This window comes from Zymoseptoria tritici, chromosome 4 (assembly GCF_000219625.1).
Source record: "Zymoseptoria tritici IPO323 chromosome 4, whole genome shotgun sequence".
In the NCBI taxonomy this organism is placed as follows: Eukaryota; Fungi; Ascomycota; class Dothideomycetes; order Mycosphaerellales; family Mycosphaerellaceae; genus Zymoseptoria; species Zymoseptoria tritici.
Window position 1 is genome coordinate 2,168,359 of NC_018215.1, and position 13,952 is coordinate 2,182,310.

At 54.5% G+C, this 13,952-nt stretch overlaps 5 protein-coding genes across 5 annotated transcripts; 1 reads left to right on the forward strand and 4 right to left on the reverse strand.

Annotated features, from left to right (window-relative positions):
• Positions 1-15: 15 nt before the first annotated feature.
• MYCGRDRAFT_92754 (uncharacterized protein) lies at positions 16-1,149 on the reverse strand (the record flags this gene model as incomplete). The annotated part of the gene is made up of 3 exons (XM_003853256.1): positions 16-485; positions 606-1,057; positions 1,112-1,149. 3 exons carry the CDS (start codon positions 1,147-1,149, stop codon positions 16-18), a joined length of 960 nt encoding a protein of 319 aa, XP_003853304.1.
• A 565-nt stretch (positions 1,150-1,714) lies between these two features.
• Positions 1,715-2,990, forward strand: MYCGRDRAFT_109240 (uncharacterized protein; the record flags this gene model as incomplete). Its single annotated transcript, XM_003853052.1, has 1 exon — positions 1,715-2,990. The coding sequence occupies one exon, from the start codon at positions 1,872-1,874 to the stop codon at positions 2,988-2,990; it is 1,119 nt and encodes a 372-aa protein (XP_003853100.1).
• A 1,987-nt stretch (positions 2,991-4,977) lies between these two features.
• Positions 4,978-6,741, reverse strand: MYCGRDRAFT_39884 (uncharacterized protein; the record flags this gene model as incomplete). Its single annotated transcript, XM_003853255.1, has 2 exons — positions 4,978-6,267; positions 6,319-6,741. 2 exons carry the CDS (start codon positions 6,739-6,741, stop codon positions 4,978-4,980), a joined length of 1,713 nt encoding a protein of 570 aa, XP_003853303.1.
• A 140-nt stretch (positions 6,742-6,881) lies between these two features.
• Positions 6,882-8,939, reverse strand: ERG24 (ERG24, C-14 sterol reductase; the record flags this gene model as incomplete). Its single annotated transcript, XM_003853254.1, has 4 exons — positions 6,882-6,952; positions 7,371-8,369; positions 8,430-8,770; positions 8,826-8,939. 4 exons carry the CDS (start codon positions 8,882-8,884, stop codon positions 6,882-6,884), a joined length of 1,470 nt encoding a protein of 489 aa, XP_003853302.1.
• A 740-nt stretch (positions 8,940-9,679) lies between these two features.
• MYCGRDRAFT_10667 (uncharacterized protein) lies at positions 9,680-12,417 on the reverse strand (the record flags this gene model as incomplete). Its single annotated transcript, XM_003853253.1, has 4 exons — positions 9,680-10,089; positions 10,303-10,547; positions 10,604-11,994; positions 12,046-12,417. Coding segments are annotated over 4 exons (2,418 nt in total), but the record flags the coding sequence as incomplete, so codon positions are not given.
• Positions 12,418-13,952: the final 1,535 nt, after the last annotated feature.

The window sequence follows — 13,952 nt, forward strand, 5'->3', positions numbered from 1 at the left end:
CACTGCGTCACAACCTCAAAATCCATTCCAACTCTTCTTCTCCGCCCTCTGCTCGAACCCACCCCACGGCTCCTCCTTATTCTTCCCCACACCCCAAACCTCCCTGTCCGGTCCCGTCTCCGCCCAAGGTCTCCAAGCCTGTGCGTCCACTCGATCCGTGCGAAATTGCTCCCTCACTGTATCTTGGCCGCCAGCGAGCCAGTTTGTCAATTTCTGCCATGCGGTGGGCGACTTGGTGGCTTTGGCGATGAAGATTTTCCGCTCACTGGGACCGCTGGAGAGGTGCAGCGTTGCGGATTCGCGGAGCGCGGTAATGTCGAAGGATTCGGGGGTGAAGCCGGCGGCGGTGTAGAAGTCGCGGATCTGGGAAGGGGTGAAGCCGTGGGTTTTTACGGTGTGTTGGACGTCCTTGGCTGGTTGAGGTGGTTCTGTTGATGATGACGCTGGTGCGTCTGTAGACTTCGAGGCCGATGCCACTGGTGGGTCTGCGTGTTCAGAGTTCAATGATGAATCCGTCTGGTTATCGTGTTTGTGCCCGTGGTGGTGATGATGATGATGATGGCCAGAGGCTTCGAACGGAAGGAAGTCGACGATGACGAGCACACCTGTCTCTGATTTCAGCCGCTCTGCGAGTCGTTTGATGGCCAGGTCTGGGTGCTCGAAGTGGTGGAAACCCAGACCGATGACGGCGATGTCGAAATTGTACCATTCGCTTGTGCAGAGATCCGGGGCGACGGTCTGTGTGAAGAGATCTCCAACCACAGCATGTGCTTGCTCGTGGGTGAGACCGGACGATGAGGCGGCCTCGTTGTATTTGGTAACCATGTTCTCCGAGATGTCGATGCCTCGGATAGTGGAGACGTGAGGACCAAGGACTTGAGTGATAGATCCGGTGCCACAGGCGTAGTCGAGGAGTCGGATGTCTCTACGGCCAGGCTCATCGGTAGGGAGGATCCAGGGTACGCCCATCCATTCTTTCTGTGCCAGCAGGGCGTTGCCGATTTGGCTTGAGATGGCCTTTTGCCAGGGTTGGCTGTTGTAGGTGGAGGAGAGGTCGCTGGGAGGGGAGAGGTTAGTGGCTGAGAAACAGAAGGACTAGAAGCTTCCTTACTCAAACGCTTTGCGGTTGGCTTCGGTGAAGGCGCTCATATTGGCGGTGGTCGAGTGTATGGTCGAGGCGATATTCGAGGTAGATCGTTTATGGACTCGAGGAGCTGTGATGAGTCCTTGCTGAGGATCTGGGTGCCTCGTGGATTCTGATATCCTTCGATCACTTGCTAGAAGTCTGTTGCTCTCTCACACAACTATCCGATGGCAGAGCACAATTTCCGTTCTGTTGATGCCAAAGTCTTCCTGCGGGCGTATGTCTCCTCGTATGTCTCCGGACTACCAGACCGAAACTCTCTGGCTAGTTCTGTTCGTCACAACAGTCCAGGCATGGAAGTCGTAGGATGAGTTGCTGGAAAAGTGTCGGCACTTGAAGATCGATCCGTCCACGCCTCTCCAGAACGAGAGGTGAAGTTCAGTGCTCAAGTTCTGTCGGCTCATCACCGTCGACGTCCATCCCGGCTTCCCCACACTTCAATAGAGTTAAGGCAGGTCGCATCGTGCCGTCCCGCTGATCGGCGCCAAAGCTGGGGATCTCGAATATAAGGTCGAGAGGACGACTGAGCACCATTGTCCTTACCACAACATCGACGAGAGGAGAGGGGGGAATTCAAGAGGGAAGGGAAGAACACGCACATTGCTACTCGTCTGGGTATATACCACACAGCAGCGACTACTCACAACCATACACCATCGCAACGAGACCGCCCTCTCACGCGACCTTCTCGACAAGCTCTATTCAATACTCGATATCTCCACCCAACATGGCCAAGGTCTCCTTCAATGAAGTCGCCCAGACAATCCTCGAAGAAGCCCTCCAAGTCATAATCCACAACATCGTAATCCACCGCCACCGCGAACACAAAATGCTCCTCGCCTCCCTCGACCCCACCACCAAACTGCCCCACTGCTCCGACTGCAACCTCCCTCGCCTCCTCGACCCTCCTCTCGCGCCCAAAGTCCGCGGCGCAACCTCCGACCCTCCAGCCAATACAACCTACTGCGACCGCAAACCCTGGATCCGCCGCCCGGGCCACGACATCTACGGCAACCCCTTCCTCAAGTCCGACGTCACGGGTCGTCCGTTGACGAAGAAAGAACGCGAAGCGAAAAAGAAGGAAGATGGCGAAGATGGACCGGATACAGGTGGTCCGCCGTCTCCATCGCAGGAAGATAACGGCAGTAATACAGCCGCGCCGCAGAAATTGGAGAAAGGCGAGAAGAAAGCGAGTAAGATTGATGAGAAATTGAAAAAGGGGGAGTATGTGCCCTGGCATACGTGTCCGTCGTGTAAACGCAGTCTGCTTATCACGCGGTTTGCGAAACATTTGGAGCAATGTATGGGTCTGAGTGGGAGAGCGGCGAGCAGGAATGCCATGGCGAAGATGAATGGCAGTGGGAGTGGTACACCCGGTGGATCGAGAGGTGGTACGCCTGGGCCGGGGAGTCAGGACGGTGGCGGAGGTGAGAGAGGTGAAAAGGACGGAGATAATGCTGGAGAGGCAGCTTCAGAGGAGGATACGCCGAATAAACCGCAAGGGGTGAGGAAGAAGTTGCTCAAAAAGGGCCTGAAGGAGAAAGCGAAGAAGGAGACTTCGAATGGAAAGTTACCCAAGTCTTTGTCCAAGTCGAATAGTAGTGCGAATCTGAGGTCTTCGCCGGTGCCGAGTTCGGCGGGAGGGGAAAGTAAACGGGATCGATCGGAGTTGGGAGAGGACGAGGAGGATGAGACGAGTTTGTTGCATGTGAAGAAGAGGCAGAAGTTGCAAAGGGTTGGGAGTGTGGCGAGTGTGGTCAGTCAGAGTACGGTTGGTGGAGGTGGGGATGCGATGGAGAGGAGTGAAAGTTTAGAGGGGAGTTTGTTGGAGGATGGAGAAGATTGAGAGTCTTGGAAATGAATATGGTTGGGAAGTATTGAGTGGTAGTAGACGGAGAGGGGAAAGAATGTTGGATCGGAGGACACAGGACGTAGTCATTCATTGGATGAGTGAAATAGGAAAGAACATCAGCACTGTTGGATGATGACGAGATTCACCACTGTGTCAACGGGTAGAGAATTGGATCTGCTCCGACTTGGAGCTTGGGACATGACGCTCATCCTCCTGATTTGTGAAGTCTGCGTTGAAAATGTGAATGGTCAGGCCTGTTGTGCTATGTACTGCTCTCTGTCTTCTTGTTCGTCCAGGACTGTAGAGGAGCTTGGGCAGCACAGATCGAGAGCCAGGTAGCTGATGTGAATCTCAAAAGAGCAAATGTCAAGAAATCAAATCTCGAGTATGCTCGAGTAAAAATCACTTTTCCGTCGTAAGCTTCGTGGCAATCGTTGCAATCGTGATGAACGCCGTAAATCGCAGTCGTCGGTAGAGTCGGTAGCGTCGGTAGAGTCGGTAGCGTCGATAGAGTCGTAGTCATCGTCGGTAGACCTTGGTAGTAGTCGTGGAGGTATCGTGCCGCCTAGGTTTTAGGCATGAAGGTCATCGTCCTAGCCCTGAGTAGCGTTGACTCCCGCAGTCGCATTCGCCTCTCCCTGAACCGGTGACAAGAGGTTTCCCCACATATCGTACGCCACGTCCTCCTCCGGCACTTCCTCGAGGTAGTTCTCGTCGTCGTCCCACTCGTCGTCATTTTCCGTCACGGCATCGCCGGTGGTGTTGGAGTACTTCGTGCCGTTGCTCGGAGTCGGGTACACGCCGATCTTCTTCTCAACATGAGGGTCTTGCTGTGCCATGACCGCAAGGCTGCGGCAACGGAAGACGAGGTTGGGATCTGTGTTGAGATTTGAATGTCAGTCTTGGGTTGCGCGAAGCGTGCATGAGGAGAAGTCGGGCGATCGTACCTCTCTTGAGAGCGGCTCTGCCTCTGAAGTTTTTGAGGCTGTTGCATTCGCCGGCCGTAGTGTCACCGAACTGTATAGGGTCTGTCAATCTTGTGCTTGAGATCAAGAAGCATGGGAGATAACGTACGAACTTGTCCTTCACCTCGCTCAGGACTCCCATGACGCAACCGGTGTTGCTACTGATGTAGAAGGACTTCGGAACGGGAGCGGTGGCAACGGTGCATGGCTCTTGGATAAGGCCCCAGTCTTTGTTCTGTCATATGAAGAGTCACTTGGTCAGCAAGAGCACGTTGTCAAAGGTGATCACAGGCGGCGTACCCAGTAGCACTTCTGGTTGTCAGCGTTCTCGCCGGGTCGAGTGTACCCGGGGTGTTCGCCCGAGAAGTTGTCGTCGCCGCTGTGAACAGAGTAGGCATCGCCCCAGCAGTCGTCTTTCTCGAAGAAGGCGATGGCCCAGGCCGAGGTGGTTGGAAGACTGGAGAGGAAGAGGACCAGGAGGGCGAAGCAGAGACTGCTGAGTGGAGCGTGCATCTCTAGGAACATGTGTCAGCTTATTGTAGTAAGATGTGGGTTGTAAACGTACTGTCGAGGGTGTCGAGGATGTCGAGGATGTCGAGGATGTCGAGGATGTCGAGGTCGTCGAGGATGTCGAGGGTGTCGAGTGCGTCGAGGATGAATAAGACTTGGAAGCGTAAAGGCGAAGATGGATGTTGTGATCAAGTTGGATGTCGAGGTTTCGGTTGTGGATGAGGAAGATGTTGGTCGAAGGTCAGTGTTGAGGTCGGTGTTGAGGAAGGCGTTGAGTGGACAGTGGAAAGATAGATAAAGCCAGCTCCCTCAGGTAGACGGCAATTTGCAAGTGCGTGAATGTCTCGCAAGCGTGTGAATCGCACGTGTCACTTCTGATCGACCTGCCAGTCTGGCCTTGGCTTCTGTCTTTGCTGTCTTTGCACATGGCAATTTGTCCATGATCAACGCAAATCTGCTCGTGGATGCCCGACTTGCTTTCACATGTTCGCCTCCTGATGCGATCCTCACACTTCTCCCGTCTTCCTGCAAAAGCAAGAAGACCCAATCTTGACGTCCACCTTTCTCATCAGCACGCTCAGCTCTCCTTCCACCCTCTCCACCTCTTTCCCATCTGCAACCATCCTCTTCAAACACTCCGCGTACCCATGAACCGCCCAGACATTATTCGGATGCCTCAGCTGCCTAGGCACGCTCTCGTCCAGTCCCAAGTCCTTCTCATATTCCACCTTGGCCTCTTCCACCCTTCCCTGCTCCAACAACAGTGCTCCCAGCGCATGCCTCGGAGGCTGCATCCATCCCCATGGCTCATCGTAAGGCAGATGATCACTCAACTCGACCGCCTTTTTCAAGCTCGCCAGTCCCTTCTCGACATTTCCCGTCCGGTACTCCACTTCTCCATCCAACATCGCCGCGGCAACCTTCAAAAGATCCTTCGCCGTGTTGTTGAACAACGTCCTCCCCTCCTTGACCTTCGCTTTGGCTTCTCCAAAAAGCTCCCTCTGCCGTACCGCCTCGTTCTGATCCCCGTCCACAGCCGCCGCAACTCCCTTCCCGTACCTCACCATCGCCGCCGTGACACTACACAACTCCACATCCTCGGGCATACTCATATCTCCCAACTCCTTCCACTTTCCGAACCTGACATAAACATGCACCCTCATCCCCAAGAACGCCTCCAAGAAATCTGCATTTGGTCTCAGCACACCTTCGATATCGTCCAACAGCGTCCGTTCCAGTCCCTCTACTGTCGCCAGAGAGACACCGTATCGACCTGCGAACATTGCTGCGTAGACCCGGAAGTGGAAGTCATGGCATCGATAGAGAGTGTAGAAGTTCTTCCCGCCGCGATGCGCAAGGTACTTCTCGTCGGCGCGGATGGCGAGGCGATTTCCTTCCATTGCTCTGTCCCAGTCGCCGCAGAGGACGTCGAGATGTGTGGGCATATGTAATAGATGTCCAGCGTCCGGAACGAGTTTCCGGAGGCGGTTGGCAATGGGCAGAGCTTCCTCTGGCTTTGGTGACATCTCCATGAGATGAACATATAAATGCAGCAGACCTGGGTGGTTTTGACCCTCTTCTGAGGCGAGTGACTTCTCAAGCAAGTCCTTGATCTCCAACGTCCTTGCACCCTCCACCGGCTTTCCCGTCGAGATATCCCACAACGACCAGGGGTGAAGATTCATCAACGCATCGACATACAACGTCGCAATATCCGGATCGTGGCCAAAGTCTTTGAAGATGTCACCCATTGCCGCAGCGTACGCTTCATTCCAGGCGGCATAGTTGAAGTCTTCCTTGTTTCCCGCTACACTCAAGTTCTCGTCCGCTTGCGTTTCGATGTGCACGCCATACCGTCTTCCCACAGCTTCTAGCAATCGCCTCACCACACCATCTCCACCACCCTCCTTCCGCTTCAACACCTCCGCCGCCTTCCTTACCCATTCTCTACACTTCTCCACCTCCGCCCTCCTTTCATCCTCACTGCCCAGACTCTCCCAAGGAAGATTGTAATTCGGCCCGCCACTCACCGCTAAGCCCCAATATGCAAGTGCGCAGTCGGGATCATGGGAGAGTGCGGTCTGAAAGCAAGACTGAGCTTCGGCGTGATTGAAAGCGTAGGACCAGAGGAGGGCCTGAGTAAAGGATTCTTGAGCCGCGCTAGGTGAGGCAGTGGGGAGGAGGAGAGAAGGGGTGTATGAGCCCAGATTGAATGGATAGGGCGGTTCTTCCTGGTCTTCAGGGTGGGTTTGTTCCGAGGTAGACGCCATGGTTGGCCCGGATGGCGGTTTCTCTCGTGGTTTCCTGCGAGATCGAAAGTCGGTATTTCCTCTGGTTTTTAAGCGCTGCTCTGTCCTGGCTATGCTGCTCGTTTGGCCGAGGAGTGCTCTTTAGTCCGGGCCGTAAACTGTTAAGAGAAGAGTGAAGGCAGGTAGATAGAAGTAGTGAAGTAGTTAGGTAATTGTAGTCGTACGAAGCTACCTAGTGTTGAGCTTTATCTTGTTTTAGACGATTCATAAAGCCAGGTGAATTCAAAGTATTTCAAAATAGGCTTAGCGCGAGAATACGATATTCCCTGCGCTATCACTTCCTTATCTTCCTTCAAGGTGTCTTCGCTGTCCTTGATGCCCGTGGGATCGCAACGAGACTGGATCGAAGATGGATGGTAGCTCAATAGAAGATGACGCTTCTATTCCTCTGCTATACCACCCATGTCCTGTTACATTTCCTCCCTCGGCACGCTCCTCCCTAACATTCTTCCCAATCCACGTCTCAAGAACCCATCAACCCTCCTCCTCCCTCCACCCCGTTCTCGATTCACCCACTTTCTAATAAACCCCCGGCAAAACCCTCCACCTCACAATCTCACAATACCGATCCCAATCCTTGCCATACTTACGCTTACACTTCGCCTCATCCCTCATCTCGCGATGCACCAACAAAATCGCAAAGTAGATCATGAAGAAATACGTAATCGGCATCGCATACCCTTGCATGCCATCCGTCGTCACCAGTCTCGTGCCCGGGTACAGAATACTCGGCGTGAGACGGTATCCGGCCGCGAGGGTGGGCAAGCAGTACGACCAGCTCATGAACCAGTCGCCCATGTAGTTGATATGCCTCGCGGTGCCCCACCAGCCGGAGGTGATGAGGCGGGATCCACTCGCGGTTTCAATGTACTTCAGATGAGCCACGGCGGGGTCATTGGGGTTATTGCGGAAACGGTTCTTTTCGTTGTTGGAGGCGCGGAAGATGTAGTATCCGAGCCCTTGCACGGCGAGGATGGCGGCGATGTAGGCCGGGCCGAGGATGATGGGGTGCACGCTGAGGTAGCGGGCGGGAATGGAGTAGATGAACGGCACCCAGGTGAGGTCGCCGAAAGCGAGCATGAAGCCGAAGCCGTCGGTGGTGATGTCCATCGTGGTGAGGATGGCGGGTTCCATCCACAGGGCGTCGAGGATATAGACGGACTGGGAGACGACGACCATCAGGATGGAATCCGTGATGTAGCCGTAGGTGCGGTATTGCTTTGCGATCCAGGCGAGGTCGAGGATCATCCAGCCGATCATGCCCGGGCGGAGCTCCATGAAGGATTTGATGTCGACTTCGCCGACGAGGGGGTTGGAGATGCGGGGGTTGAGTTCGCGGCCGATGTACCAGTCGTAGAGGATGTTGCCGCTGTGGCCGCCGGCGGCGAGTTCCCGTTTGTCGGCATTGCCGGGCTTGACGCCGAAGGAGGCGATGTAGACGTAGGTTCCCAGGGCGTAGGAGATGAGGATATTGGCCGTGAGGATCTGGATGTAGTTGCGGTCGATGAAAGTCCAGACCTGGAAGTGTGGGCCCAGAGTGAAGGTACCGGCAGCACATGCGACGAGGATCGTCACGGCGGTGAGGAACGCTGGTCGTTGTCAGCCCATAGTCCATCGTGTCAGTCCATATCAACCGATTGTCCACTCACTGTTGAAACGATACTTCAACTTCCCTCCCGTACTCAACTCCACACCCTCAACCTCCTGCGCCGGCAAAATGGCGTACAGCAACAAGCTGATCGCATACCACGCCAATGTCCCCACGACCGCCTCAGTATTCAGCAGACCCGTCCAGCCTGGCCATCCCACTTCTGTTGCCAATGTATCCAAGGCGTGCTGGAATCCTGATTTGTTGGACAGAGCCGGCGCGGTGAATAGTTTCGACGGCGAGAGCAGGGAGGGCGCCGGGCAGCCGGAAACATCGTTGCAGAGGAAGGCAAAGGCGTAGCAGCCGATGGGCAGGCCGAAGGAGATGAGTGAGGCGCCGATGCTGTGAAGAGTGTTAGATGTGAGCTTGTAGTGATGCTTGGTTGTAGTGAACGTACGGTCCGCCGAATTCAAAGCCATGAGGCTCTGCTTTCACTGCGACCTTCTTGGACGCCATAGTGAAGATCGTGTCAGGGAGAGTGAGAGTGAGAGTCGTCGAGTTTGAGAGTGAAGGTGGAATTATGTATTGACCATTGGACAACAGTCAATCGTACGAGATTCGACGTTCTCGAATTTGTTGATCGTACGACAGAAGCATGATCTCATGATCCGCGTCAGGGTCGCGCGTGTACCTTGAGGTCCGTGCGACATCGTAGACATATCGACATAAAAGTTGTACATCGCATACCGTTTGCGACCTGCCCTGCGTGAACGGAGTAGACACTGCTGAGGTGAAGTCTTGTTGAAGCAAGAGTGAGAAGGATTGAGCAGTAGAAGCGAGTCGAGTCGAGTTGGATCCTCTCTATCATTCGTACTGCAGCACAAAATCCTCCAGTCCTTAAGCGAGCAATTGTTCATTATCCAAGTCATCCTCCAACCGAGCATCCGTCCTCCTCTTCACACATCCTTGCCCGGTCGTTTCCATCCGACGAACGACCGAGAATCGTACGTTCAATACAGCTTCAAGCCCCTTCATCCCAGCCAAAACGCCTCGCAAATTCCTCGGACCATATTATCACTCCAGCACGCTCAAAAAATCAGACCATTCTCCCATCCATGCGCTCCCGTCAGCTCCCATCCCTCAACCATTCTCTCCAGTCGGCCCCGTCGGCGGCGGCCAAAGATTATACTCCCAACTCCCTCCCGCTCCTCCTCCTCCTCCTCCTCCTCCTCCTCCACCACCCATCCCCGCACCTCCATTGCCATACATCCCTCCTCCTCCACCGAGCGCAAAACTTCCCATCCCCAACCCTTCCGCCCAATCCCACTCCAACGTCATCGGCATCTGCCACAAGTCCTGCGGCACAAAAGGTTGCTGAAACGCGCCGCTGGGATCTGCGGGTAGGGGTGCCGAGGATGGGGAGGGGTTGAAGGTGAAGTCGGCGGTCATGGGAGAGGTTGATTGGCCGAAGGTTGGGCCTGCGGAGGTCGTGAAGTCGGGTGTGAAGGGTTGTTGCTGTTGTTGGGGATGGAGGTGGCCGTTGGAGTAGTCCATTGCATTGACACCATTGTTGGGCATTGGATACGACGCAGCGTTGAATGGTTGTGGATGTTGCTGCTGCATGTTCGGCGAATGACCAGATTGGTGACCCGTCCGCGGTGGTGGCATCGCAGCTTGAGCGGCGGCGTTGTAGTCAGCTCCGTTGGGGCCAGTTGGACTGCCTGCCCAGCTTTTGGGACTCTGACTGCCAGCTTGAGACTCTGCGACACTAGCGCGTAGACTGGGCGTCTGTACTGGCCTGCGATAGCTTGCTTGCGTCTCCACCTGCAACATCTCTAAAGTCTTGCCCTCTTCCAGTCCGAGGTGTACTTCTCCGCTGACAGCATGTCTGATCGCCTTCTCCCTCTCCTTCTCAGCTTGCTTGCGCTTTCCACGTCCGCGCATCTCACGTTCGGCTTTGTCGAGAGCAACTCTTGCTATTCGTTCGAACTCGGCGCAGACGGAAAGCATTCGGCGGACGGAGGAGTTGGGCTCGGAGACATCGCGTTCGAGCATAGTGAGGAAGGAGACGACGCTGGACATGAGTTTCAGATCGGAGCGGGCACGAGCATCCTGTGGATTTTGCAGGATGTTCGCAAAGAGGGTGACGAGAGCGGAGACAGGGTAATAGAGGATCATCCTAGATTGGTATGTCAGTAAAGAGGTCCATCGGATGCAATGAGAAGAACAACATACCAAACACAAGCATAGTCGCCTTGAGGAATGTACCGAATAAGCGCAATACTGGTCCTCGCAGCGTTGACACACAGCGCAGCACTCATGAACACTCTCGGATTGAGCGGCCGCGCATTCAGCCCTTGAATAGCGTAGTCGCTCAATCGACTCGTCCAATATCCATGATGCACACTCATGCGGTGTATCGTGGTCAGGCAATTGTAGTACGCGAAATGCAGTACCACAATGTGCAAAATCAACGGCGTGTGCGCCGCCTTGATCTCATGCTCCGGTCGGAAGTCCAATGGTATGCTGTCCTTCCACTCTTCCAGTTGAGCATCCAACTCACCAATGGTGTTCAGCAACTCGCCGTCGCTCTGCCGGCTGGCTTTGACGGAGTAAAGTTGCTTGTAGACGCGTGACTGAATTCCAGCGAATCGACACATCAGTCTGAAGAGGTTCATTGTGCCGGATTTGCCATTCTCATCGGAAAGTGGAATACTGCCGATGTGATCTGGTGGATTTTCCGACGGTAGTTCAACATTCATGTCGTCGTCATCTTGCGCTGGAGGTCGACCCGATCGGAGGCAAATGTCTTTGTCTAGGAGGTATGCGATCCAGAAAACACGTTTTCGCTGTTCGTTCTCCACTTCATTCAAGTTGAAGCCGGAACCACGCTTGTGCAGACCGATCGAATGCGCAAGTCGTACAGCTGCAGAGACCAGAAAGAAGCTGGGCTGTGGATTGGGAGTGCCCTGCAAAAATAATGCCATACCGAGAAGAGCCTGCACGGAGAGGAGATCATTGCTCCGCATGGTCAGCTCTGTCATGACGGCCATGGCGTTCTTGAGATATGCCCAGGCCACTTCATCCTCCTCCGATCCAGTGACATTGCTCATTACTCGAAGACGATGCCCAATGGCAAGAGCGACGTTCAAGCTAGCCCACCATCCAGCTCCGTCATACGGCTCCATCGAGTAGTGTTTGTCGACCAGATGCATGAACGTCGGCTCGTGGAATAGCGGAAACATGCAATTGAAGTTCTCAAAGTAGTCCTTCAATAGCGCCTGACACTCTTCTCGACCAGGCAGAGGCTTGAAAATCTTTCGGTGGAACAAATCGTTGAAGACTTCCGGCTTCCAATGCTCCCACCCCTCCTTCTCCTCTGCTCCTTGTTTTGCAATCATCTTTTGGAAGCTCTTGTCTCCGGTTTTCGCATTTACCCAATCGATACCTTTCGGACTGAAGATACTGAAGCCAGAAGATGATCCAATATATCTCGTTTCGCCAGCAGTGTTTGTGATCAGACTACACATTTGATCGGCAAGCCCGTCCTCGTCTTTGGCCACGTCCTGTGGAGCAGCATCTGCCGACGTCTTTTCCACCGACGAGGCAATACTGCCATTCCCGTTCTGCTCCTTTTCCGGACTTGGCACCTTCTCCCTAGACGCATCACCTTGTACGGGCGTGCTCCCGTTCTTGTTCGCACGATTCATAGCTGGAGATGTTGGCGATGCTGGGCTACCCGTACCATTTCCGACCTTTCCTCTCTCCGCCAGTCGCTTCTCCAGTGTACCCAAATCAGTCCGTCCTCGATCGTTCTCCGCCAGCAAGCCAGACAGTCTCAACAGACTCTCCATGCGACCCAGCCGATTCTCCAGTCCTTCGATATATTTCGCTCCCTTGGGCGGCGCCCGCTTCTTCTCCACATGTGTAAATATGCACTCGGTCTTGTAGTTCTCACAATGACTGCACTTCGGCATCTTGCCATCGCACTTGATCTTCTTCTTGCGACACATATCACAAGCTCGTGCAATCCTCCTCCGTTTCGCATCTCTGTCTCCACCATCGCCGTCGCCGTCCCCATTTCCATCGCCGTCCTGGTCCTGATCATGATCGTTTTCGTCGTAGCCGTAGTCGAGATCTCCCGCCGACCATTGTTGTGCAACAGAAGGGTTGTTGACGGCATTGAAGTTGCCGTACATGGAGGGAGGGGGTGGAGGATTCATGGCGGCGTTGGATTGTGAACCGTCGCCGGGCGAAGCTGGTGGATTCATAGTCGCGAGAGAGGGAGGCGGAGCACACCTGGACGGCGTTAAACCTTCGACATCCAGACCGGGGCGGTGAACCAGGGTTGTGGCCTAACAGGCCGGGATGTTGGATGCCTCAAGCTAGGCGGTATGAGGTGATAGGTCGTACTGTCGCGGGGATGCAGGCCAGGTCGTGGGCGTCGGGCGAAGAGATTGAGACTGCGATAGTCGACGGTGCAGTATAGGTGGTGAGAATAGACAGTGACCAGTGCTCATGGTACTCAGGAAGTCGTACTGCCGTCGTAGGTAGTTAAGCGAAATGTTGTGACTGCGTCATCTTAGTAGACAATGGAGTGAATCAAAGATCCTTTCCGGGAGTGCATGAGGAACTCGAATGACACGATCGGATGCCTGTCGTTTCTTGGTAATGGAGCTGTCGCGGCACTTCGGATGTGCGAGGAGGGTGAGATGTGTGAGGCAGTGCAGTGTCGTTACTGCCGGAAGTGAGAGCAATGCTAGGAGGTATGTCCTTTGGGTGGTAGACTTTGAGACTAAGCCCACGTTGCTTACATGAGATGAGCCACGACGAGCTTGGACGAGCCAGACCGTGTCGATCCGATCTTGGAACCACTCGAGGTTGTGTGAGGGAGCGGAGGCGGCGCTCATCTTTGGCCGACATTCCCGTCCTCCATCCTTCGTACTCTTCGTATGGACAAGATTCTTGGGCGCAGAGTCGGTCGCTGCCTGTTCTGACTTCGTCACTTCCTCGCTCGCCATTCCGCAGAGTTCCCAGCCGGGATCTTGCGTGAAGATTGTCGTTTGGTATGACTCGAATTGGAGACGTCGTTCGTATGCCTCGGATTCCATCGCATGGCTCTCTCAGCTGGGAGTCCAATATTGACGCCGTTGCGCCCAGGATATACATGATGACCATTTACGCACTGCTTGGTCCGTGGGGCTTGGGAGAGATGCGTGCGAATGTGTGTGGGCGCTGTGAGTCGACGAGGAGGGATTCACGAGTTGTGTTGGAAGAGGATGAAGCTGAGGTGAACAGCAAACGACTCCCTCCTTCTCTTGTCTTCTTCAGCAACAACCCCTCGTTCCTGCCTGACCTGACCTACCTCGCCTACGCATTCCCTTCCCTCCATACCGAGCTGAGGAGACAATACAACAGCCCGACTGTGGATGCATAAAACGACGGAGCTGCAAGACCCGCGTGTGCATGCGCACAGAGCCGCAGCGAACTTTTTATGCATACACTGCATTATGCACACTGCTGCGTCCAGCAGAGCGACCGCGAGTTGTGAGACGATAAGTCAGTCCTCAACCGACGACACAAA